Below are 27727 nucleotides of genomic sequence, written 5' to 3'. Positions count from 1 at the left end.
AATATGATGGGACGATGCATGCAAGGGTAGCGACAGGCAGAACTGAGGGCACATGAACAAAACCAGCGGATGGACCTGATGATTTAGATGATGGCTAGGCAAATGGATATTAATGTTAATGTTAATGCTAATGCTGGAGATGGAAACAATGGTAGGAGCAATGGGGGTAATAATGGTGGACAAAATGGAAATGGGGTTAACGAAGGAGGAAATGTAGCTCAACCCACTAGAACGGTGAGCTCTAGATCTCTTCTACCTACCTTCCCACTTAGGGCACCCACATAGCTTGTGAATGCGCCTCAAATGACTGATTTACATGATCAATTTAGAAGAGATTGGGAGAGTGGAGGATCAGATTTTCAGGCAACTATATCCTTGTGGGATTGTATTGATGTGAGGATGAGGCACATGTCATATGCCAGAGATAGGAATCAAAATTTCGAATTATGGAAGAAAATAGGGAAGCTGACTTTGCCATATTTTGATGCTTCAAGGAAGACCACAACACGATCTTGGGTTCAAACGGTGGACACATATATTCAACTTAACCCAATGCCAGAGGAAGAGGCAATCAAATACGCAGCTATACAACTTGATGACATTGCATGAGTGGTGGCACCATGACATGGTTACTATGGGGCATGATCCGATTACCTCTTATGTATAATTTTATTGAGAGATTGATAGAGAGATTCGACAAAAAGGACCCATAATTGGACTTCAAGGAACTAGCTCAACCCAACAATGGGGACCACTTGAGACTTATATTTCAGAATTTCAGGGAATGTTAGTGTTGGTTGCTGACATATCACAGAGGAGGATCATGGTGTTGTTTATGGATAGTCTAGCTGATCCGTTGAGGGGGTGGATTAAGGCTTTCAATCCACCTACATCGCAGGAAGCCATTAAGAAGGCTAGGGACATGGCGGCTTCTAGTTCAAGGAACAAGTTTCACTCAAAGGGTTATCCACACAAAAAAGACCCAGACAAGAAGCATAAACACAATGATACTCACCCATCCCAAAATGATTCAAGTAGACTAGACAGTGACTAGTTGAATGAGCTTAGGAGGAAGAAACTTTGTTTTTATTGTAGAGAACCATGGGACCCTTCTCATAAGTGTATTGTTAAAGCAAAGGCAAAACAGATTGAGTATTTTTCTGCTGAAGAATCATCCTAAGAGACGTGAGAACAACAATTTGATTCAGAATGCAGTTATGAAGAAAATACATCCGAAGGGGAGTTTGGAGATGAAAAGACCATAACACTGTTGATAGGGGCTCAAAAGACAATAACCTTCAAGATGCGGGGTACGATACACGACCAACAAGTAATTTCACTAATTGACATAGGGGCTACGCATAATTTTATTGATGCACAACTGGTGGCCAAGAAGGGTTTATTGAAATATCCCTTTACTTTTTTTTTCAATTATTTCCAATTACAAACATCACAAAGCACCTATTAGGGTTAGGAAAGATAATCACAATACTGCTGAAAGGTAACCCTTCCACTCTTTGATCACCAAGAGCCCAATGTGGGAAGGTGAGAGCATAGAGTGATAAGGGGATTGTTAGCTTCAAAAATCCACTAGAAATTACAATGTTGGGCGGCAAGCCAACCCCTTCCGCTTGTCCATCGGGTAATAGAAGTTTTAACAACAATTTGGCGGTGTGACCAGCCAATTACAATCGAGAGAGACTAAAGTAAACAATGATCACTCAACCACTTGTTTAGTGGGAGAACTGAAAATGATAATAACAATCTACTCAACTGCTTATTCAACAGGAGGACAACATTGCAATAAGATAAGATTGGCGGCAAAGCCAACCTATTCCACTTATTCAATGGGTCTTGTGTTACAAATCAGAATAAGATAGCTATTAGTACTACTAATCAGCTTTACATTACATAGCATGAATTTTAGATTAGAGAATATCATTGTCCATCACTGCAGATGATGTGTTATGCACTCCCAAAGCTACAAAGACTAACTACTCTAAAAACACATGACACACTTCAATTTTCAGAATCTGATATGCAAGAACAACAAGCTGGAAAATGCAGACGAGCAACACTAAACCACATTAAAATGCTCACAACTCAATCAATACTCCACGAAATAACTCAAAATTGATTGCAAATGAAAGCTCGGAGGTAGGCGATCATGCTAAGACCCACAAAATGCAACATACTCACCCAAAATATTTTGTATGCATCCCAAGACAGCTCCAACATGGTACAACTAGGGCAGAAAGTACGATTTGCAATATAAAAATCAAGACTTTGAATTAAGTTTTGGAAACTGACATGAAGAATCGCCTAGGCTTAGGGAAAAGATGGAACAAATACCCAGAACCAACAGGGATCCATGCAAAGACTTATGAATTAAACGCACCTACAACCACATTGAAAACCAATAACTTGCAATTCACACACTTCACACCAAAAAGATCAGAAAACATCAAACATAAACTCCTCAATGAACTCCATCTATTCTCCTGAGTGAAGAATAGTCTCATAGTCTCAACTAGTCGCTATCATTCAAGTGAGAAGCTAAGAATTCCTCGAAGCATTCAATCGAAATTCTGGCAACACTTAGTTGCAATATTCATGGATAGTCTCAAATCAAGGCCAAGGCACCTGTTTATAACTTTCTCCCCCAAATCGAACTTTTGCTCCGTCCAATATGGGGTTAAACAATGGCATTCAAATTTCCTCTAATTTTACATTTCATTTCATGTTATTTCATTACCTCTCTATATCACCCAAGTAATAAAATATTTTGGTTAGCAACAAATGTATTTTCTCCCTTTGGTGGCCGCCACTTTTGATGAAGATTAGGCTTTATGAAATACCATTGATTTTGTCATAAAATCAAATTGCATTTTGACGCCCCACTAAGAAGGTAAAATATTTCGCCAAAAAGACTTAGTATAAAAATATTATTCCTTCTCTCCAAGTCCAAGTCTAAAAAAAATAAATATAAGCCTTAACCTTTAAAATATACCTTCTTCAATTATTGACAACTGCCAATGTTGAGCTGAGGCCAAAGTACTGAACTACATTGCTAAAAATAGCCATCTGAGCTGGAACACAAGAACCTGGCAAAAATAGTCCTGCCAAAAATAGTACTTACTATAAAAAAATAGTAAGTGTTTCCAAAGTGATTTTAACCACATTCTGAGCAGCCGTCGTGACTTACTATTAAGAGTAAGTTCAAAAAAACCTAGATAAACCCAAAGAAACTCTCAAAAAATCTAGAAAAACCTAGAAAAACCTAGAGAAATAAGCTGCCTTCATGTTCACTTACTAAAAATAGTAAGTTTGCAAAACTTCGCTGCTTGCTATGCATGTACTATCATTGCGATGCTTTTTGAAAACCGAGAAGGAATCCGGAACCAAAACTGACAAACTCCAACATGAAAGCCATCGAAAATGCTGAAACATCCTCCTAGAGTTAGGAAACCCTAATTTTTTCTTCTGACTAGCCTAGGGGTCTCTGAAATAGGCTTACAGTTAACTGAGCTGATTACTGTTGAGAAGGGGACATTACAGTCCACACTCCCCAAGATTGCTTGTCCTCAAGCAACTGCAAGTTAGGATGCTGCAGAATCTCCTCATTCTCCCAATTAGCATCCCCCACAGGCAAATTCTTCCACTTTACCAAATACTCTTTGATTGTCCTCCTCAAAGAGCGTTCTCTGGAATCAATGATCTCCTCTGGATTCAACACCAACTGTCCTTCCTCATCCAAGGGTGGTAAATCTGAAGAGACCACAACATTGTGTCCAAGTGCCTTCTTCAGGTGTGACACGTGGAAGACATTGTGCACCTTGCTACTCGCTGGTAGCTCCAACTCGTAAGCCATTGCACCCACTCTCTTGATGACTCTAAATGGCCCATAGAAACGTGGCTTGAGTTTCTCTGCTTCACTCTTCTTGAGAGTAGACTAGTTGAATGGTTGAAGTCTAAGATAAACCATGTCTCCAACCTCAAATGAGCGCTCTACACAGTGTTGATCAGCTTACAATTTCTGCTGATTCTGTGCAATCTGGAGTTTATTCTTCAAAGCCTTCAAAATATCTTGACACAGTTGCACCATGTCCTTGGCTTGAGCTCTCGGCAATCCCATGATGAAGTCCATTGAAATACTTTCCCACTTTTGATTGGGAATAGGCAGAGGTTGCAATAGACCAGCTCGAAGAGTATGCTCATTTTTGTTCATTTGGCAAGTGAGACACTCCTTAATGTAGCTCAACACATCATTTTTCGAACCCTTCCACGAGAACGTCTCACGAATCTTCTTGTAGGTCTTGAAATATCCTTGATGACCAGCAAGAGGAATGTCATGGAAAGTCTGCAAGATCTTCTCCTTTAGATATTCGGGCAACAAAAGGATTCTCCCCTTGTAGAGTATCGACCCATTAACCACCTTGTACCTTTCATCATGAAAAGTACCTTCAATTATGCTGGTTGCAAGCTGATTTTTGGCATAATCAGCAAGCAATAAGTCCCTCCAATCAGCAGTAAGCTCATACAAAGAATTTAAATGGGGCCTTCTTGAAAGCGCATCAGCTACAATGTTGTTCTTGCCTTTGACGTACTCAATGTCAAAGTCATAAGCCTGTAGCTTACTTACCCACTTCTGCCACCTTTCATTCAAATCCTTTTGGTGCATGAAGTGTTTGAGGCTATTATGATCTATCTTGACAACAAAGTTGCTTCCCACGAAGTATTTTCTAAACTTGGTCAAAGCATGCATGATTGCAAGCATTTTCTTGTCATAGATAGAATATGTCTTCTCAACTCCTCTTAATTTTCTTCTCTCAAACACAATTAGATGCTTCTCTTGCATCAAAACAACACCAACACCTTCTCCCGATGCATCACATTGAAGCTTAAAGGGCTTCGAGAAATTAGGTAAAGCCAAAGAAGGGCACGAGCTCATAATCTCCTTGAACTTGTCAAACACTACTCGTGCCTTCTTTGACCATACAAAAGCTCCTTTCTTAGTGAGATCTGTTAGGGGGGGAGCCAACTGAGAGTAGCCCTTCACAAATCTCCTATAGAAGCCACATAGACCCAAGAACCTCTTCAGATGTGTCAAGTTCTCAGGTGGAGGCTAATTGATTATTGCCTTGATCTTCTTAGGATCAACCTTAACTACGTCTGCACTAATGATATGGCTAAGGTAGAGCAGCTCCTTCATTCCAAATTCACACTTGGACTCCTTTGCAAATAGTGATTCGGACTCCAAAATGCTTGGTACTTCCTCCATTTGCTTCAAATGCTCCTTCCATGATTTGCTGAAAATGAGGATGTCATCAAAGAAGATAAGCACGAACTTCCTCAGCTGCTTCTGAAAAATTCTGTTCATATAGGATTGGAAGGTTGCAGGAGCATTAGTTAGCCCAAAGGGCATGACTAGGAACTCAAAATGCCCAAAGTGGCATCTGAGGCTGTCTTCTCAATATCAGATTCCCTCATTCTAATCTAATGATAGCCGGATTTGAGATCAATCTTAGAAAAGAAAACAACACCATGTAGCTCATCAATGAGCTCATCAATTCTGGGAATAGGGTACCGATTCTTCATGGTTTTCTAATTGGGAGCTCGGTAATCCCTGCACATGTGCATGGTCCCATCCTTCTTCTTCACTAGCACCACCACTGAAGCAAAGGGGCTCTTACTCAGCCAGATGTATCCCATATCCAAAAGTTCTTCTATAGCTTTTTCTATCTCATCCTTCCGCTTCTTGGGATATCGGTATGGAGTAGTGATGACGGGCTTAACTCCTTCCTCTAGTTCAATGATATGCTCAGTCCCTCTCTCAGGAGGTCTCCTAGGGGGTGGACTTTCAAAGACCTTACTCCTATTAGTGATCAATTCTTGAATATCGGGAGGATAGTGTCTTTTTTCTTCTATTGGATTAGATGGCATGATCATGCATTGCGCTGCGCACTCCACTTGATCATGACGGATCAGCCTCTCCATCCTCTTCAATGACACAATTCGAGATCCTCCATTAGACATCCCTCTTAACACCACTCTCTTCCATTCAGACATAAACTTCAACTCCATTGTTTGCAGATTGAGAGTGATCTCTCCAAGAGATCACAACCATTGTATGCCAAGCACTGCATCATCAGTTCCTCCAATGCTAACCACAAAGAAGTCATCCTTGACTTCATAATTTCCCAACTTCAAAGACATATTAGAGACCATCCGGTTGCAAGACATAGTGGAACCATCTTCCACCATTACTTTGAATCCTTCAACCTCATCAGTTACAAGGCCTCTCTTTGCAACAATCCTTTCATCTATGAAGTTATGAGTTGCTCCAGTGTCAATAAGAGCAATCACTCGGTGTTCTCCTAGCATTCCCTGGACTCTAAATGATTCATTTTTATGAAGACTAGATAGTTGAGCAACTACATCGGTATCTTCATGGCCATATACAACCTCTTTTGGAACCTCTTCATACTCACTTTCCCCTGTATCGGTTTGTTGTTCTGAATTTTCAGAACCTGATCCATTAATAGAATAGGCTTCCATACGATGCGCATTGCCCTTTCCATAACACTTGTGACCCGGGGCCCATGGTTCCTTGCAAGAGTAGCACAAATTCTTCCTTCGAAGCTCTCTTCGTAGCTCATCATCCATCCTAGAGGGAAACTTCTTGGACTGATTTGGAAATTTCTTCTTGTCCTTTCGAAAAGGGAAAGGCTTGGACTGAAATTTTGACTTAGGGGCAGCCAACCCCATACTTCTTGCCATCTTGATTGCTTCAGCCAAGGTGGGTGGGTCAAAGGCTTTAATCCAACCTTTCAAGGGTTGTTCTAGTCCTTTAATAAAATGGACCACAAGTCTCTTATCCGTGATGTTTGGTACCATCGCAACGAGTCTTTGGAAATCAGCTATGTAGGTGTCCAATGATCCTTGTTGTTTCAGTTGTTCAAGCTCACGAAACTTCACCTCAAGATCCTTAGTGTCAAATCTTTCAATGAGCTTGTTGGTGAACTCATTGTAGGTGTTAATCGAGCTATGGTCAAGAGTGACCGACCCATGATATCACCACTCATGAGCAGCTCCATCCAAGTGCTTGGCCAGAATAGCTCACAACCTTGCAGGAACGGTGCAATCTTCAAGGGGACTTGGAAGATTTTCAGATTGCAAACACACGACTAAGCACCCAATTTTGGCGCAGCTCAAACAGACACCTGCAATTGAACTAAGCACAATTCAAAGGCTCAGGTTAACCATACAAAAGGATACACAATCAGTATATCCTCAATGATATGAGCCTGAATCTATCAAATACCTGGACACCCAAAAGAAAAAGATCTATCGAAAATACTGAGAGAAACCATGCAAACAGGATGAAAACAAGACAATAAACACCAAATCAATGTCTATATATTGATTTCAGCCGCCTATTATAACAATTTCTGCAACATCTCTATGCTACTGCTAAGGTCTAACCTATTCTAACTTCTAAAATCTAACTATAGAACTGTAACTACAAAATTCTCTCTAATTGTCTAACTCTTTACAAAAGAAAGGCCTTTGCCCTTTATAGTTTTTACAATATGAATCAGAGGCTAGGATGGATTGTATCCAAGGTTCCCGATCTGCCTTCTAGAAGCTGGCAGCCTTAACCCATGCCTATTAAACTCTCAGTCATCCACCCAACCACTATCTCAACTACCTGCCACTATTTGGCTTTAATTCGGGTCTATCTGGTAGTTGGACATAACTATCCACAACTAACTTGTTTCCCCTTTCTTTCAAAATATCTGAGTGGGGCCCACAGGCAATTTTACAATAAAATAGTTTCAGCTTTTAGAAACTGAACTTCTAGAATTAAATCCAGTTGTGCACTTTTCTTGAGAATGCATGATTGCCGCATTCAAAGTGTTCTTCGGTCTTTGGGTCTCGATGGTGGACTTTAGCTTGTTGTTCAGTGACACGCTTCCCAATGCTTGGTTTAGATCTCACGCTCCTGCAATGCGTTCCAACATCTTCTTTAGCGTTCAGCGCCTAGCCTTGATTGCGATCCTTCTTCGATTTGTGTTTTCAAGCCTTCTCCTGGTTCTCTACGATAACGTCCTGTGAAAAATCAATCTCACTTTAATAAATCAATTTGAAAAATTAAAATTAATTTAATTAAACAAATATTAAATTTTAACGTTTGGGTCAAGAAGCTCTTTGTGCGATGTATCTTTAAATGCCCTTGACCGCTTCACCTAAAATGTTAGGTTTTGGCCTTCCATTTTAGCGCCGTCCTTGTAAAATTTCGTGCGATTTCATCTTTAATCACCTAAGTCTTGGAATTTCGGGAATATTGGAGGTTTTGCAAGATTTACCTTTTAAGTTTTAAACTCCCTTGTGGCAATTTCGGGTTCAACAGGTGAAATTCAAGTTTTATTTAAAATCACAATGTTTGCCCACTCAATTTTCGGGCCGGGAGGCTACTTTGAAAAGTTACAAAACTAAAACGCCTTGCCTCTATTTTCATTTCGGGCTAAAAGCCCCTTTTGAAAACTTTACGATTTTCGGGATATGAAGACCTTTGAAAAGTTTTAAAGTTAGTGATTTTACCTCATTTTTGAAATTCGGCCTAAGAGGGTTTTTTGCAAACTTTAATGCCTTACCTCTCATTTTCCATTTTCGGGCATTTTGCAAAGTTTTTTAAAGTTAAAACACTTTTACCTTTTCCCATTTTCGGGTCAAAAGGGGCCTTTGAAAAGCTTTAGTTTTAACGCCCTTTTACGTATTTGCAATTTCGGGTTGAAAGTCTATTTTGCAAAGTTCGCAATTTTACTTAACTTTCGTTTTTTTTTTGATTTTCCCGTTATCGGGCTGAAAGCAACTTTTGCAAACCCAAATTTATGTTAAACGCTCTATTTTATCAAGTGATTTTCGGCTTGTGAATGCCTTTTGAAAAGCTTTTACGTTTTAACGCTTTTCACATTTTTCGCGATATTCTTATTTTATATTTTCGGCTTAGAGGCCGATTTTGTGAGATTTTCAAATGCCTTTGGTTTTCGGCCAAGTGAGAGGTTTCGTGAGATCTTAACTCAGTATATTTTTGTCTTAGGAGGTCATTCTGCAAGTTTAAGCTTTCCTTTTCACCCTTTTCGGCCTGCCGAAGGTTATCGCGATTTTCACTGTTGGTTTAAGGCCAAATGAAGATCTTCGGGCTTTTTGCCACTTTCGCGAACTTGTAACTCCTTTTCGGCATTTTGGCTGTCTTTCAATTTCGGCCAAAAAGAAGACTTTGCGAAGACATTAGGCACAACACGATTTGGAAATTGTGGCTATGAAAGAGATTTCACGAACTTGTAAGTTTCGGCGTATGGAGGAGATTTGTGAGCCTTGTCCCATTTCAGGGGTGAACCAAGCATTTCGCGTAAACTTCCCATCCTGCACTCCTTAGCGTTTTACGCATTTTTAGGCACTATGGTCATTTTGCGCGAGTTGGGTTTTCGGGCCAAAAGGCCACTTTGCAAACTTAGGAATTTTGGTATTTTGCCCCCCTTTTAGCTGATTTTAACTTTTTGCTTATTTTTCGGCCTAAAATAATATTTTGTGAGTTTCGGGCGGATTGGGGATTCGGCAAACCTGTGCGTTCTTTCCTTCATTTTGGCTTGCGAGGGCAATTTCTCTTCTACCGGGCAAATCAAACTTAGAAGGGGGGTCCCCCGTCAAAGACGGGGTCTGTGTGCAATACGCACAACACATACTTAGGCGGATACTTACATAGGTGACATGTTTGTGTCTATTCATCCCATATATACCTAATAATAATAATCCTTTCATCCATACATATCGCGTCACATATTATTTGAAACACTATTTTTCGTCAAATTGGTCTAGTCAAATGCTTTAATGCTATATTGAGTCCATTTGAAGTGTATAGATGTTTATCTTTGAAATGAACATAAACAGTTTTAGATGTACTTGCCATTTTTGTTTATATACATATGTTTTTGACGGTTTCTATATTCGTGTTATGCGATGTTCTTACAGGACTTACATTTTCCATTGCTTACTTGTGACAACATCAAATTTTTTTTTGACCCTTGGCAGGATGCTGGCAAAATCACAATGACATTCAAAGGGCATTCAGATTATTTGCATTGTATTGTTGCTCGGCCATCACAAAACCAGGTTTATATTTTGCTGGAATAATGTACTTAATGAATGGAAAAATCTATTAATGGTACTATAATTGCACAACTTATCATTTGCTAGAATTTCACAATGTTAATTAATACATCCTTAATTTTATTTTTTAATAATTATACTCAGCAATTTCATGTTGAAGTTTTTATAATTGTACTCAGCAATTTCAATTTTTTTTATAATTAATGGATTTTAGGAGGACACCATTTCTATGAAGATGAAGGTTTTCATTTTCTTATTTTGGGAGTGGTATGGACTCAGCTTGACCAAGGTGATGAGAAAAAAGAAATTATAGCCTGTAGGTGTTGGTATGTGCCCTGGAATTGCAAAATTCTGGTCACCTATGCTTCCCTTGTTGCCCTAATAACCCTGAAATGATAACTGCTCTAAGATTCTTATTTAGGGTTTGCTTTTGTTTTATCCCATATTGAGCTGAAAATCATGATGCCTTGGCAACTTGAATATAGTGCTTGCGCAAAATAGTTTTGTTTATGTTCTTTAGCTATGATCATACGTTTAGTCATGTGGCCTTTTATGTTTGACTTTATTCTCTAGTTTGGCCCTTTGCCTTTGTGTTTATATGGTGCCAAGTGCCAACATTCCATCTTGTTTATCCATGCTATGCACTTTATTTGGATGTTGATCTTCTAGTGTTTGTTTGGAAGGAGTAAAGACTCTTCGGTCGCTATTATATTACTTGTTTTTACTAGTAATTAAAAGCTCCCCTTGCATCGAGAAGTGGGTTGAGATGGTTACACACTTGCTCTACTTGCCCATTGAGCTTTATTTTTACCTTTGTTGTGCCCTTTTTGTTCTATCTTGATTTTGACTTACGAAAACTAGTGGCCCATTTAACTTAAAGCACATGCATATTTCAAACCATATGTGTTAATCGACTGTGCCCTGTATTATTCACTGCTTGTTTAAATATTCTTGTTATCACAAAGCTTGCACCCTTGCTAATCTCTCAACTCAGCAACCTTGTGAAACATGGAAACAACCCCGAAGTGTGGGACCTTGTGCAAGGGGTTGAATCTCCGGAGAAGGCCAGCTTCCTTCTTCAATTAGGTGCAGGTGTTGAACCAACTCAACACTTTAAACTAATTCCTAGGCCTATCCTAACAACTTGCAGAGGTAAAGGGAAGAGAGAAATGCTTGAAATAGGAAGTGATGCACCAAGAAGAGATTGTTTCTCTCCCCATTGAGATGACCCAAAGAATTAACTGAAACACCTAGGAGATGCACAAAATTTAGTTGCATGAGTGACTCCAATGCATGTATGGAGGTTAGAATTCACTAAGTGTCAAGAGGGGAGAAGGATTCCCACAAGTCACACTCAGAAAAAAAATTAACACAGCATATATGGAGAGAAAAGCCATAAGACATGCACCTATAATGAAGGTAAGAAAACATACACAACATACATAGGTTGAAAGAAGGCAAGAGTGGTGATTTTCAATTAATTATAAGGCCAATGGCCAAACTTATAGTTGCATAAATGCAAGAAAATACAAGAGCAAGTGGGAGAGCATGGAATAGCTCAAACTAGCAGGGAGAGAACCCTTTACAATGAGACTTAACAACCTTTATATATATAAAAAATGGTTACAAGGGTGATCATGATCCCTTCATGTCAGTCTGGAAGTGTAGGGAAGTGCATGCACTTGACATGTACATGCAAACAACCTAGCCATATCCACAAAGAGCAATCCTGAGAAGGTGGATTGATTAACCTTCCAAAGTCAGACATGACATAAGTCACCAAACATGGCCCCGTACCTCCCTGATGGAATTCCTGCCAAAAACATTTAATGCACGCTTGTGGCTGCACAATAGAAAGTGCATGAGCCACCAAAACTGTTGGAGCATTGAAAGCCTTGAGTGTCGATCACGCCATCCGGAAGTGTCGCCAGTCGGAAGGAAGTCCGGAGACTTTGGAAGCTCGGACTCTCGAAGTGAGGAAGACGAGGGAAGGAGCAAGGAACTTCGGAGCCTCGGGGTTCCGTTATGGAGAGAGGAAGAGAAGAAAAGGAACTTCAGAACCTCGGGGTTTCGGAGTTCCGGAGAGAGGAAGGGGAAGCAAGGAAGAGAACTTCGGAACCTTGAGGTTCCGGAGTTCTGAAGAAAAAGAAGGAAGAAAGGCTAGGAGGGAACTTCAGAACCTCGGTGTTCCGGGGAAGGCAAGGGAAGGGGACTTCGGCACCTCGGGGTTCCGGAGTTTCGAGGATCTGCTCAAAGGAACTTCAGAGCCTGGGGGTTTCGAGGTTCCGAGAAAGGTGAGAAGAAAAGAAGGACTTCGGAACCTCGGGGTTAAGGAGTTTTGGAGGAGGGAGAAAGGCTAAGGAGAGGAGGGGCTAAGCTAGGGAAGGAACTTCGGAACCTCGGGGTTCCGGAGAAGGGAAGGAGAAGGGAGGAGAACTTCGGAACCTCGGGGTTCCGTAGTTCCAGAGAAACTGGAGAAAAGCTAAGGGAAGGAAGGGAACTTTGAAACCTCGGGGTTCCGGAGATTCGAAGCAGGAAAGAAAGCGGCTAAGGCAAAGAACCTCGGAACCTTGAGCTTCCAGAGTTCCGGGGAAGAGAGAAAGAGGGCCTAGGAACTTCCGACTAGGCAACACTTCAAACCATGATTCCACTACTTTTAACCTTGATCAACTGGGGCAGCGCTGGTCCATGGAACGTATCTTTGATTGGTTTTTACTGATGGACCAAGGGTGTCATAAAATGACAACATTTTTGGCGATTTCTGTGGGATGCTTGCCTGCTTAGCATGAAGTCCAGAAGCCTTGAGCATCCATTGGGCACTGAGTCATTGAAAAGACCCGAAACATTTGTGTGCCATCACTTGGAGGAAAACTAGAAACTAGAGCGCACACCCTCTTAAAGAGAACGTGGCATGTGCATAAGCACTTATGAAAACAAAACAACTTCTAGTCTAATATTTACTTAGTTATCAACACCCTCTTTAGAAGCAGGGCTTGAGATGAATCCCATTCACTAGGATGGGAAGAACTTCGCCATCAAGCCTGGAGAGATGAAATGCATTGGCCTCCTTGCTACTAGTGATGACATATGGACCACTCCAGATAGCATCAAATTTGGAGTGTCGCCCAACTTTGGTCTGTCTGCATCCCACTTGAGAACTAGATCTCCCTCCTTGAAGACCCTATTAGTCGCCTTTTTGTCAAAAAATTTCTTGACCTGCTCTTGATGAGTCTTAAGTGTATGCATAGCCTGACTTCTAACTTCCTCTAGCTCCATCAGCTCTGCTAGCCTTACTGTCATGGCATCATTCTCTGTTAATTCCAGCTAATGTGCTAGTTCAAGAGAGGGTAACTTCAAGAAAGTTGGGAGTCTTGCTTCCTTCCCGTATACTAGCATAAAAGGGGAGTTACCAATCCCCCTCTTAGGTGTGATCCTGTCAGCCCATAAGGCTGTCTTCAACTTAATATGCCATACCCTCTGATTGTCTTCAATTGTTCTTTTAACTATCCTGATGAGGTTCTTGTTGGAAGATTCAGCTAAGTTGTTACCCTGAGGGAAATAGTTGGATGATGTCTTCAAGTATACACCATGCTTAACTGCCCAAGAACTGATTTGGGTTCCAACAAATGCCCTGGCATTGTTTGATATGATGGTGGAGGGGACACCGAATCTTGTCATAATTCCCTCAAGGAATTCCAACACTGAGGCCTCAGTGGCATCCCTCAATGCAACTAGCTCTGTCCACCTAGTGAAGTAATCTGTTGTGGCCAAGATCCACTTATGGCCAGCACTAGAAGGCGGCTTTATCATGCCAATGAAGTCTAAACCCCATTGGGCGAATGGTTGATCTGCTTGGATGGGATGAAGAGGTAGGGCAGCTAGTCTTTGCTTCCCAGAGAAGAGAGCACACATTTCTTGCAATTCTTCACCTATCTATGTGAGTCGATGAATAAGGATGGCCAGTAATAACCAGCCCTCATTATTTTGATAGCCATAGTCCTTGCAGAGAAGTGGCCCCCTGAAGAGCCATCATGAAATTCCTCTAACAATTTGTTGACTTGGTTTTGCTCGATACATCTTAGTAAGACTCCATTGGAGTCTTTTCGGAAAAGAGTGCCATTCACTAAAACATAGGGAATGGACTGCAACCTGAAATGCCTTCTTTTGGTCCTGTCCAAACCTTGGGGGTATCTACATTCCATTAAGAAGGTGATCATGTCACCTACCCCACTGAATTGAGTGTTGTTGCCAGTTGGTTGATCCTCTTGTAACACAAGGGTGACCTCTAAAGTACTCTCAGAAGATGAGACAAGTTGTTCACATAGGCCCCCGCCTCTTACAAGCTTGGTGATCTTGATGTTGATGTCATATCCCATGACCTTGGTTATCCACCCAACCCTCTTCTCACTGATATCCTTGTTTAGAAGGAAATCCTTGACACTTGCATGCAAAACTATGAGCTGGATCCTGTTGTTGGACAACATGTGCTTGAACTTTTTTAATGCCCTTACAACAGTGAGGACTTGCTTTTCTACATAGCTATACTTAAGCTCATAGTCCTTTAGCCCCTCACTAAAGAAAGCAATAGGTTGCTCCAACTTGTTGTCGTTCAGCTGTGTTAGGACAGCTGAAATGCTGGATTCTCCTCCGAAGGTATAGAGGATAAAATCCCTTTCGTAATTAGGGTTGACAAGGGTAGGGGCTTGAGCAATTGCTTGTTTGATCTCTTCGAAACCGACCCTTCCCTCATTCGTCCAACTGAAAGCCAAGTTTTTTTTCAACATGGAAGTGAGGGGTTTTACCATGGTGGCAAGGTTGGGAATGAACCTCCTCACAAAGTTGATCCTACCAAGGAAACTTTGCAATCCTTTCTTGTGATTGGGGAGTGGAAGAGAAAGAATAGCCTCCACTCGCTTTGGATCAATGGTCAAACCCTCATTGGATATGATGTGTCCTAGCAATCTTCCTTGATCAGTAGCAAATACACACTTGCTAGGGTTCAAGGACACACCATACTCCCTGCATTTCATGAACACCTGCTCAAGATGACCAAGATGGTCAGCTGCATGCTTCGAATAAACCTCCTCACAAAGTTGATCCTACCAAGGAAACTTTGCAATCCTTTCTTGTGACTGGGGAGTGGAAGAGAAAGAATAGCCTCCACTCACTCTGGATCAATGGTCAAACCCTCATTGGATACAATGTGTCCTAGCAATCTTCCTTGATTAGTAGCAAATACACACTTGCTAGGGTTCAAGGACACACCATACTCCCTGCATTTCATGAACACTTGCTCAAGATGACCAAGATGGTCCGCTGCATGCTTCGAATAAATAGTTATGTCATCAAGGTATACAAGCACAAACTTTGCTAATACACCCTTGAAATCATGTCCATTGCTCTTTGGAACGTGGCACCTGCATTGGTTAGCCCAAAGGGCATTTTACAATAAGCATAGGTACCCCACTTAGTAGTAAATGCAGTCTTGTATCGGTTTGATTCTTGGACCAAGATCTGATTGTAGCCTGAATACCCATCCAAGAATGAAAATCTTTCTGAGCCACTGACCGTTTGGAGAATCTGTTCCATAGAGGGAAGGGGATAATGATCCTTCAGGGAGGCTCTATTGAGATCCCTAAAGTCTACACATAGCTTGATTTCCGCATTCTTCTTCCTTACAGGGACAAGGTTGGCCACCCAGGAGGAGTGCTTGACAGGGAAGATGATATTGGCTTCTATGAGCTTGGTCAACTCCTTCCTCATTAGTGGCTCAAGTTTGGGGTTTATTGGCCATTTCTTTTGTCTAACTGGCTTTGCATTTGGGTCTAGCTCTATGGTATGCTGGGATAAGCTAGGGTCAAAACCCTTCAAGTCTTTGTAGGTCCAAGCAGCTATGTCATCATATTGTTGGCAAAGCTCAACAAAGGCCTCTTGCTCGGTTGAGGAACATGCCTTGCCCAAGTTCAAGGACCTACCCTCAGCAACAACATCTGGCTTGTAATCACCCCTCTTTGCAGCCAAGTTCATTTTCTTCTTCAACTGATCATCCAAGTTGAAAATGCCCTCCAAGGTAACTAGACCTTTAGGCAACTTATTGGAGTTGAGCTGCATGATTTGATCTCCATACTGGTCTTGCAGCTTAGACTGATTTTTAGTAGAAAATTCTATTTCATTTTGCAAGAAGTTGAAGATTTGTCGATCGCTTTCGAATACTTGCCAATTTACTTGATTGTCTGGGACAACAGGCCTCACAACAAGCCTGATGTGATGCTCCTTCTCACTTGCAACATGCGCTGGTATGTCGAACTGAGCACCAACCGCTGCAAGCCTATCAACATGCTTGTTCTGAGCTCTAGGAATGCTCTGGATATTGAAGGCCTCAAATCCTTCAATCAAGTCCCAAACCCTGTGTTTGTATGATTTGAGTAGGTTGTTCTTTGCTATACTTTGGGCTCGGATGTGGTTAACAACCAACTCACTATCTCCAAATACTTGCGAAGATCTGATCTTTCTACTTTGCGCAAGTTGGAGACCTTGGATCAAGTCTTCATACTCAGCGACATTGTTAGTGCAACCAAATTGAAGCCTAAAAGAGAAGAAATATTTCTCCTGCTCAAGAGAAAGCATTACCCCGACACCTGCACCATTCTTGTTTCTTGAACCATCAAAAAACATGCTCCATAACCCCTCTGAATCTCCTTGTGTCTTGATGAGCTTAGGGATAGGAGTATCCTCCTCATGGATACAATAGGTTCCAAGGCCAGTCTCTTAAGCCTCAGCTAATGGATCAAACTGAAAGGCATTGGCCCATTCGTCTAGCAAGCAATCATAAACCTCTTGCAAGAGAGTGGCAGTCTCACGGACAGTACACTCCTCTCACTCTCCATACAAAGTGCAATTCATGTTTATAGGGCTAGAGGTGTAGGGCTCAATGTGGTTTTGGGCAATGGGTTCTGCCCTTATGGTGACCTTGCTTCCATACCTTGTTCGAAATAGCATATGGGAATAGTCAGAAGACAGGTACCCATGTATCTTGGCAGTGAAGTCTCTAGACAGGCAGATGGCAAAGAAGGTGGGGAGGTCGATGATGGATACGTCTTGCAAGACAGTGCAACCAGGGCATGGATGCAAGGTTAACTTCAAATTTTTCACCACCCCTACTGTCTTAATAGAAGTGCCATCTAATTGGACCACCCCTTTGGTCACAGGTTCGTATTCTATGCTAAGAAGATCAGCTACCTTCTTAGGCATGACTGAGCTACTAGCTCCTGAATCTATCATATAGTTGTGAACCAAGTTATCTCCTATGATTAAGGAGAGATAGAAAGGGGGAGGCTTGCTGATCTTGCTCAAATCTTCCTCCTCCTTGGGTTGCACCAAATTGGTGGAGACTGCCCTTTCTCTGACTGATGCCTCACCACTTGACTGATCGACGTCGTTCAGTGCCTTCTTAAGCAAATCCCTTTAAGGTGGGATTGAAAGGGCCTCCCACATAGTGACGTTGAGGTTGGCCTTCTTCATTTGATCAACTATGTTGAAAGGAACACCAACAAACTTTAAAGGCCCCTTTGAGGCTACAAGGTCTGCCTTTGCTCTTTGGACGACTTGGGTCTCCTCCTACCTCTTGTTCCCTTGCATGGTACTTTGGCTTATATCATGGATGGCTACATTGGGTGTTGGAGCTTGGGCTGATGTTGAAGGTGAGGCAGCCCCCATGGCTCTCTTCTTTGACCTTGCATACTGCAGCATGGACTCACCATTTGTTTGGTTCAAACCACAAAATTCTGCCTCCTACCAATTGACAAAGGTAGAATCCCCTAGTAAGTGAGCCTGAGTACCCATACTAGGCTGATTTGGGTCATATTGCTGGCCAGAAGTGGTCGGCTCATCTTGTACTACTAAAGTTTGGACAATCCCTCCATTTTGGCATGCACTTTGGTTGTGTGGCTGATTGCATGGTTGACACCAATCTTGCTCTTGGGCAAGGTTATTTTGCATTGGAACTATCGCCTTTGAGTTGCTTGCGGTTTTGGGGTTCACACTATTTAATGGCTTGGCGTTGCTCCATTGGTTTTGCCCTTGAAAGGATGGCCTATTTTGCTGATAATTCCGACCTTCTGCTTGGTAAGGTCTGCTATACTGAGTTTGTTTTCTTTTTAGTGCCACCAATTCATTGCCAAAGTTTTGCAGTAGAGACTTGACCTCATGGAGCTCATTGGAAGATGTAGAGGGTGTGGATGATTGTCCTGTGGGAGCCATGGGGATAGGAGCCAAGGTGGGTTGTTGAGTAGGAGCTTCTGGGAAGAGAGGCATTGGAGGCCTTGGAGCTATCTTCCCAGCCTGAATCAGACAATTTTCTGCTCTTATGGCTATGTCATATGCACCTGGTAGGGAGGCTCCACCCATTGATTGTACCATGACAACTATATCGCTGTTGAGAGCTCTAAGATAATACAAGAAGGCATGATTTGGAGCTGGCTTCACTAAAGCAGGAATTCTATTCCATGTCTTATGGAATCTGAAATTGAAATCTCTCATGAACTCGTGGGGTGCCCTCTTGATCATAGTCAACTGCTCCATAAGTGGTAGGTGATCACTTTTGTCTTCGAAATGGTTGCACAACCTCTCCCCTAGTTCATCCCAATTGTGAATGGAGCTAGACGACAACCCTCTATACCATTGCAAAGCTTTGCCTTTCAAAGATGTGGCTAAGAGTCTGACAGTGACATTATCTTGAGTGATATTATGGATGAAGCAGATGTTTGCAGTGTATTGAATGTGCTCAATGGGGGTAGTAGCTGTTTCACCAGTGAAGTATGGTATACTCTTCAATGCAGCCATTGGTATGCCACTCCATTGAGTCAAAATAAGGGGACTCCCTCCATTGAAGGTAACAAAAACCTGATTTCTAGCCATGCGAAACAATGGTCTATTGATATGAGTGGTGGGAGCCCTTGGTAGTAATGGTCTTGTAAATGGAGGAGTAGAACAAGACCTGGGAGATGGAGTGTTTACAACCTTGACACCCCTGACTAGTGACAATGAAGGTCTACCTCTCCACCTTTTAGAGCCTGCAGATGGGAGCTCTACGAATTGGAAACTGCCTCTAGAAGATGCCCTTGTATGCATTCTGGGCATGAAATCCGCAACCGACCCCGGAAGTTCGGAGGTCCGTAGTTGCGGAGTATGACCACTTCAGCACCTCGGGGTTCTGGGGTGAATAAGTTCAGGAGTTCGGAACCTGGGGGTTCCTAAGTTGCAAGGTTGGGAGAACTCAGGAACTCGGGGAGTCCGGGGTCCGGAGTTCAGCGATTAGTAACGGAAAGCTCGAAGTTCCGGGGTTTAGCAAGTAAGCAGAGTCGCCAAGTGCTTTAAGATGACTGCCCCTAAAGGCTGAGATACTAAGAATAGCACTAAATCCTTAGTACTTAATTCGAATGATGTCCCACTGGGCGTGCCAAAAACTGTTATCACAAAAGCTTGCACCCTTGCTAAGCTATCAACTCAGCAACCTTGTGAAACATGGAAACAACCCCGAAGTGTGGGACCTTGCGCAAGGGGTTGAATCTCCGAAGAAGGTCGACTTCCTTCTTCAATTAGGTGCAAGTGTTGAACCAACTCAACACTTTATACTAATTCCTAGGGCTATCCTAACAACTTGCAGAGGTAAAGGGAAGAGTGAAATCCTTGAAATAGGAGGTGATGCACCAAAAATTCAGTTGCATGAGTGACTCCAATGAATTTATGGAGGTTAGAATTCGCTAAGTGTCAAGAGGGGAGAAGGATTCCCACAAGTCACACTTAGAAAACAAGTTAACACAACATATATGGAGAGAAAAGCCACAAGACATACACCTATAATGAAGGTAAGAAAACATACACACCATACATAGGTTGAAAGAAGGCAAGAGTGGTGATTTTCAATTAATTATAAGGCCAATGGCCAAACTTATAGTTGCATAAATGCAAGAAAAATACAAGAGCAAGTGGGAGAGCATGGAATAGCTCAAACTAGCAGGGAGAGAACCCTTTACAATGAGGCTTAACAACCTTCATAAATTAAAAAAAATGGTTACAAGGGTGATCATTATCTGTGCATGTTAGTCTCGAAGTGCATACACTTGACTCGTACATGCAAGCAACCTAGCCATATCCACAAAGACCAATCCTGAGAAGGTGGATTGACTAACCTTCCAAAGTCAGACATGACATAAGTCACCAAACATGGCCCCGTACCTCCCTAATGGAAATCCTGCCAAAAACATTGAATGCACCCTTGTGGCTCCACAAAAGAAAGTGCACAAGTCACCAAAACTGTCGGAGCATTAAAAGCCTTGAGTGTCAATCACGCCATCTAGAACTGTCGCCAGTTGGAAAAAAGTCCGGAGACTTCGGAAGCTCGGACTCCCGAAGTGAGGAAGACGAGGGGAGCAACAAGGAACTTTCTAACCTCAGGGTTTCGGAGTTCCGGAGAATTTCAAAAGGCTAAGGAAAAAACTTTGGAAGCTTGGGGTTCCGGAGTTCCGTGATGGAGAGAGGAAGAGAAGAAAAGGAACGTTGGAACCTCGGGGTTCTGGAGTTCTGGAGAGAGGAAGGGGAAGCAAGGAAGAGAACTTCGGAACCTCGGGGTTTCGGAGGAGGAGGTAGAAGGGCTAAGGAGAGGAGGGGCTAAGCTAGGGAAGGAACTTCGGAACCTCGGGGTTCTAGAGTTCCGAAGAAGGGAAGGGGAAGGGAGAAGAACTTCGGAACCTTGGGGTTTCAGAGAAATTGGAGAAAAGCTAAGGGAAGGAAGGGAACTTCGGAACCTCGAGGTTCTGGAGTTCCGAAGTAGGAAAGAAAGCGGCTAAGGAAAAGAACCTCGGAACCTCGGGGTTCCGGAGTTGCGGGGAAGAGAAAAAGAGGGCCTAGGAACTTCCGACAAGGCAACACATCAAACCATGATTCCATTGCTTTTAACCTCGATCAACTGGGGCAGTGTTGGTCCATAGAACATATGTCTGATTGGTTCTTACCAATGGACCAAGGGTGTCATAAAATGACAACAATTACCTTTAGTGTGCTTGTGTCACAAGTTTGCAAGTTGTTGCCCTTTGATTTCTGTAATGAGTGTCCTTCGTAGCAACAAGTGCTTTCTGGAACTAATTGCTTTGACTTCCTGCTATATGCTATGAGCTTAACATATGGAATGTTTTTGGGAGATAGTTGTACTCATAGGATTGCTTGCTATGGGTTGTCCTTATGTAATCAGGGCAACACTGCATTGTTGGTGATTGGGGGTGGTGGTTGCCTGTAATGACCCCCTTTATGGAAATTTGATAGATGTAGTTTCAAAATGCAATGTAATATAGTTTTCTAGAAAGTAAACAGAAAGATGAATGCAGATTCAGAATATTTACTAAGCTGCACCAAAGTTTATTCCTTTTTAATAAACCCTTCAACATACGTCTCAAAAATATGCAATAGATTATTGTCTCACTAGATATAGCTTCACATACAATTTAAACTATTCAGATCTAAAAGTTACCTGTATATCACTGTGCTCAGAGGGACAATCTGTGTATTTCTATGTGAATCAGTGAATTTCTGCATAGGGCAGTTCACACTTAAGAGTGCAATGAGGGTTTTGGAAGTGCCGTGTTGACCTCCTGAGCTGATATATGCTTGGATTCCTAGCTCCTGCTCTGGTAGAAGGTGCTGGTTGAAGGCTGGGCATGGAGAAGTTTAGGTTTGAGGTAATTTCCTGCCAACTGAATGTGATGGGTCTTGGAAACCCTAGATCTGATGTCTATTTCTGTCCAAGCTGAGTGTAACAATTGAATTACAGATCAGTTCTTCCTTATTTACTATTGATGCATATGACTGAAAGAAAGATAGCGATGGATTGGAGTTTGAGGTGTAACAATTCTCAAGCCCTGGTTGCCAGATGTGTGAATGTCGTCCAAGAGATTTCCAGATCTGATATATTTTTGAAATGCTTCAATCATGCTGTAGAATGATGGATCCATTGCCGCCTATGTCCTGTTTCCTTTACCTATTGGTGATGTTCAGTATAGGGTTTGTACTACTTTAGATCCGATTGTATTTACCGCCCAGGTATGTTATTGAGAACTAAAATTTGTGAGTAGCAGCATGCAGACCCTTCCATGAGGCTTCATTTGTTAGGAGAATCTGCCCAGCCCAGCAGGTCCAAAGTAGTTGCCAAATAGAAAACTAGTAGTGCACAGACCTAAAACTCCAATTCTTTTTCTCCAAAACACTGCGCTACTTAGGTTACTTGAGTCACTTGTGCAAGCAGGGTTTTCATTCTCATGCACTGAAAATTGAGTTTGCAGGGATTCACCCAGAATTTAACAAAAATCCGATGTCGTTGAATGAAAAAGAACTTCTCTGTGGTAATTATTCACGAGCTACTATAGCAAAGATAGGTGGCAATTAGAAACAGTTGAGTGGTTGGTTCACCGTATAACTTTGTTCTTCTCACCTCCTGGATATAGGAGCAGTAACTGGCTAGGTGATTGCTGTATTTGTGTTACATAGCCCCTCAGATCATGCAGGGACATAGAAAAACTTCCTGGTTGACCTATACCAGCATTTAATTTTCATTTTCAAGCGATTCACAGAAAGCAATTGAAATTGGTGTTTGTGAATTTTCTTTTGGTAACCTTGGATCATTTTTAGTACTAATTATTCCTTCTTGAGTTGCAGTAGGTGCTGCATATCTTGTGTACTTTGTTTCTTGTTACAATGCTAATGAATTCTCTTTTATGGGCATTAATAAGTATGCAATTTTAATTTTTGTTTAATTTTTGTAGTGCTTTAATGTATTTTCTTTCCTATTTTGCTCCATAGGATAGAATACTTGTCTCTGAAATATCATTGATGTATTTTTATTGTTATAAATATTTTTTCACATTGATGTTATTGCTATTTTTTATTTAAAGAGGTTTACAGGCTTTGTTATTGACATTTCTTCTATATTGCATAACTACACGTTTCTTTCTATTTTCTATCATTATAGTTATACATGCACAATACAAAGACGCTGATGAGAAATTCATATGACCATTAGGTTCTCACAGGTTCTGAGGATGGGACTGCTCGTATATGGGGTAAGTTTTTGATTTACATTCTTTTGGCTGCCTTGCAAGCTATTCAGAGTCCTTTATTCTGTGATTGGAGAATGCCAATTGAAGGAAAATATCTTATAGAGGATGGCCTTCTAGGCTGCTTCAATAAAATATAAGGAGGTTATATTTCTACATCAGTCAAATTTCTGTTTTTCAATTGATGCACACATTCTCATGTTTCTAAACCTAAAATTCAGACTGCAGGAATGGCCATTGTATAGCAATCTTGGACCCATTTAGAGCTACCAAGATAACAAAGCATTCAAATAAGATGTCCCCATGGGTCAGTTGCATGGCACTTGATCCAACTCAGAACTGGCTGGTATGACTTGCATGATCTCTTAAGTTTTGTGTTCCTAAATTTCATTTTGTTGTTTGGAGTCCTCTCTAAAATTTAAATTTGAGTTTTATATTTCATTCATTTTTTTTTTTGATGCAATAGATCTATATAATTTCTCATAAATAATGTACCGACTATTCACAAAAAGGGTATGTCCCAAAGCTACTCAAACTGGGTGCAGCTCAGGAAAATCAAAGCATCAGAGTATCATGCAGCCCTAATAAAGGAGACAGCTTCTAAAACATCATATGACCCTTAAAGCAAACAATAGATCGAGTTAGCAAGTTTGTAACAGTAAAAGTTAAACACTTAAGCAGCAAGACTACTAACGATTTTTAAGGAAGAACCAATACATTAATAATTTAATTCAATTATCAATTTTTGTCATATATGGTATGTCAATTACCAATGAGTAATTTGATTGTTGACATGGTCGATTGGTTGGAAACTACTTCGTCAGGATGTACTAGATGATGCTAAGTGAGTAATAATTGTATATATGTTATTGATCTGAAAATTGAGTTCATCTAGATAATTGCAGTGTAAGAAATATTCAATGCCAACAATGGGCAGATAGCTTACATGTTCTTAGACATAATTGCCAGAATATATAGTGTCTCATTTGAATTAAAATACACTATGTAACACCAGAAGCAATGAAAAAGAATGAGATGCCTAGTGGGTATCTTTGTTTGGACTGATGTTTGCTTTCTTCTTTAACAGGCTTGTGGTAGTGGAGGTGGTTGTTTAACATTATGGAGCCTCCCTGGTTTCAATGCTATAATAAGAATTGCAGCTTGTGCACCCCCTCAGGATGTAATAATTGCTAACAATCAGGTCAGCCTCTTTCGTAATAGTTGTGATATTTCTGGTTTGCATTAGAAGCTTTTAACTTGGAGTGTTATTTGTATAATGAAAGGACAATGTCTTTGCCTTTCTGGTGAAAAGGGATATTGAATCATTTTCAAGCTTCAGCTAACTTGAATTTACTAAAATATTAAATAGCTTAATTTTAGTCATACATGTATATGCCATAATAAGACAAAAGTGTTTTAAAATATTTCATAGCCTTCTTATCCGATTATGTACCTATGAATGATTTATTAAATCGAGTTATGAGGGTGGCCAACTCCTTGTCTTTTGCAGCCAAACACCACCCCTGCCTTTTCTACAAATGCAAGCTATCTTGAGTCGTTTGAGAACTTTTCATCTTATGTCTATTGTCATATCATATAGTAATCTTGCTTTTGAAAATGAGGCACATCATGTTAATATCTATGAATGAGGACTTTAAATTCTTTATTTTGTGTGAACAATTATATTGATGTCATGCTAATGACTATGTACCACTACATTTATTAGATGAAGACAATAGGGGATGTGTAGATGCATTTCTAGAATGGTTATTTTAGGATGCCCTTTTTTAGAGGATGACAAAATAAAAAAGAAAAAGAAATATTTTAAAATATAGGAGATTTCAAATATTCATATGATAATGTAAGTTCAGAACTGAAATTTTTTTGCATATATAATTTCACAATGGATAATGCATGCTACCTCAATATAACAACCCTGAAGTTGTACTTCAAAATTTCAGAGGTATTTTAAATTTTGTTTCAGTTATTAAGTATTAAGTGTTCATTCAACTATATTACTTAGGTATCATCTATACATCAAATAGTATAGGTGTTCATCCATCAAACATGATAGGAATCCATCCATCCAATGGTATATGCATTTGCCCATCAAACAAGACATGTATAATGCTTTGGCTAGAGACTTAATCTCATGTGGAGTCCATCATCTTTATTAGATTAATATTAGTTTAATGGTCAATACTGAATTTTTAGGTAGATTAGATTTCTTTCTAATTTTGTTTCCAGTTGTCGAATGTTTGTTTAGGAAACTTTATTTGTGTAATTGCCTATATGCACATTCAATTCTTTTAATAAAAATACGCAATTACCTGAACATGGTATTCGGGTAGGCCCAAAATTTTGAAAATTTTTAGAGAAGATTTTAAATTTTTTTTTTTTCCTATCGAGTTCCTTGTTTTTTCAAAAAGTTTTTCTACCTCTGTAATTCGCGATTTTAATATTGTGTTAAGGTTGAATTCGTGGAGGCACGGTTTGATTTGTGGGCTCTCCAGATCTACATGTTCGCGTTGTATTCGTGCGTTCTGTGTTCATGAGATTCTGTGCAACGTGTTTTTTCCTACACATTTGTTTTGCTCGAATGGTGTCTATGTCTACAGGCTTCGCTCGACGCGATTTTGCAACGCTATCCTAAGAAAGGGTTTCTGTTATGTGCGTTGCGACTTTATTATCTGTGCGAGGGTCATGTTTTATTTTTTGCTGGCCATTGTAGATTTGTTTCGTCTGATTTTTGCTCACAATTTTTGTAAAAATCGTGCTATTCTTCTAACTCTGCGACGGGTCTTTTTCACCTGCGGGTTTCTACGTTTCTCCTCATGCCTCAGAGCCCGGGTCATTTGTTCTTTTGGGATTTAAAAAAAAAAGCATGACAACATGCGTTTTTTTTCTCGAGCCTATGCCAATGTTGTTTGTTTTCTCGATACTTTCTATGCGTCGCTTCTTCTCTGATCGTGTTCTCTGCCCATGTCTAAGGCACGATTTTTTGTGTTCGGGGCACGATTTGATGAGTGCCATTTTGTTTGCAATCAAGGACCCACGGTTAGGGTTTTGACCTAGTTTTTTGGGTTTTGCTATTTCAATCTCAATTTTTCTGCATTTCGACCTAGGGTTTTTGGGTCTTTGTTTGTATGTTCATTTTTGTCTCGGGATTTGTGCCGAAATTTGTCTGATTTGTGCATTGGGATTTGTGCCTTGGGTTTCGTGCAAACAACTTTTAATTAATATTTCCCTCTTCTATTTACAACGTTTTCCTTGCCTCGGAAAGTGTGAAAGATGGCGTCTTTGACCAGCATTATGTTGGAAGGCAGTTAGAGGTTGAATGGCCGAAACTACAACACCTAGAAGCAGTGAATGATGACTATAGTTGAATATTGCTGCCTTGATGCACTCGTTTTGGGTACGAAAACTTGTCCTACAACACCTAGACAAATTTGATGAGCGCAATTGGGAAGTCGTGATGCTTATGAAACTTTCTATTATTGAAGATCAGTTGCCTTAGGTGTCGTTTGGCAAGACAACTGCAAAGATCTAGACTCATCTGAAGGATCTCCATGAAACATCAGACAAGAGTTGTGTGTTGTTTCTGAAGAACCTGCTGTTCTCCATAATGATACCTGAAAAGATGTCTCTGTAGGAGCATCTCACGAACATCAACGACATTCGTGATCAGTTGGAGGCAATTGGTCGAAAGATGGAGGAAGAAGACATGGCAGTCATCACTTTGAAAAGTCTACCAAAGTCTTATGAGCACTTTATTGAGATGCTCAACATTACCTCGACTAATGTTGACTTGAATTTTCCAAAACTTTGCAACAAATTTCTGCAGTAGGATCGCTGGAAACAACAGTTTGGTTGCAATGCTAGTTCGTCCTCCACAGAATATGCCTTCTCAGCTAAATCCTTTGCTAAGGATAAAGGGAAACGTTAGTCCTCTCAGCAAAAAGGCTTCGATCAATCCCAAGACAGCTCCAAGAAGAACATTTCGTGTAATTAATTATGGTCACATAACGAAGGATTGTTGGAGACGCTTGGCTTCTAAATAGAAGAAGTAGGGAGGGTCTTAGCTGAAAGCTAATGTTGTAGAGCACATTGAGCAAAAGGAATTTGCCTTTTACGCCTTTATGGCTAAAAGACTTGCAGATTATGCGAAGTCCTCTACCTGGTATATTGATTCAAGTGCTTCTTGACACTTCACTCATTGACATGATTGGTTCACAAAATACATGCCTTTCGCCGATTCAGTGATATTTTGGAGGAGGGGAAGAGTATATTGTTGTCGGCAAGGGCAACATGCAGATTCAGTCTGGTGGGAGGAATTTAATTGTCCTCAATGTATACTATATTCTAGGCATGGAGCTCAACCTTCTTTTTGTCAATCAGCTTATGAGACACTCTCCTCAGCTTGATGTGGTATTTAGTAGGCACAAGTGCAG

At 40.8% G+C, this 27727-nt stretch overlaps 1 protein-coding gene across 4 annotated transcripts in view; it reads left to right on the top strand.

The window, feature by feature from the left end:
• LOC131033541 (THO complex subunit 6) overlaps positions 1-27727 on the top strand; it is a 221389-nt gene that overhangs the window by 148642 nt on the left and 45020 nt on the right. For all 4 annotated transcript variants that reach the window (XM_057964771.2, XM_057964772.2, XM_057964769.2 and 1 more), the window contains 4 exons: positions 10096-10176; positions 23243-23282; positions 23498-23622; positions 24364-24477. In XM_057964771.2, coding sequence (XP_057820754.1) covers positions 10096-10176; positions 23243-23282; positions 23498-23622; positions 24364-24477 — 360 coding nt within the window. The remainder of the gene's footprint in view (positions 1-10095; positions 10177-23242; positions 23283-23497; positions 23623-24363; positions 24478-27727) is intronic.

Source organism: Cryptomeria japonica, chromosome 1 (genome assembly GCF_030272615.1).
Source record: "Cryptomeria japonica chromosome 1, Sugi_1.0, whole genome shotgun sequence".
NCBI classification, from domain to species: Eukaryota; Viridiplantae; Streptophyta; class Pinopsida; order Cupressales; family Cupressaceae; genus Cryptomeria; species Cryptomeria japonica.
The sequence above is the reverse complement of the archived record's forward strand: the minus strand, read 5'-3'. Positions and strand labels throughout refer to the sequence as shown.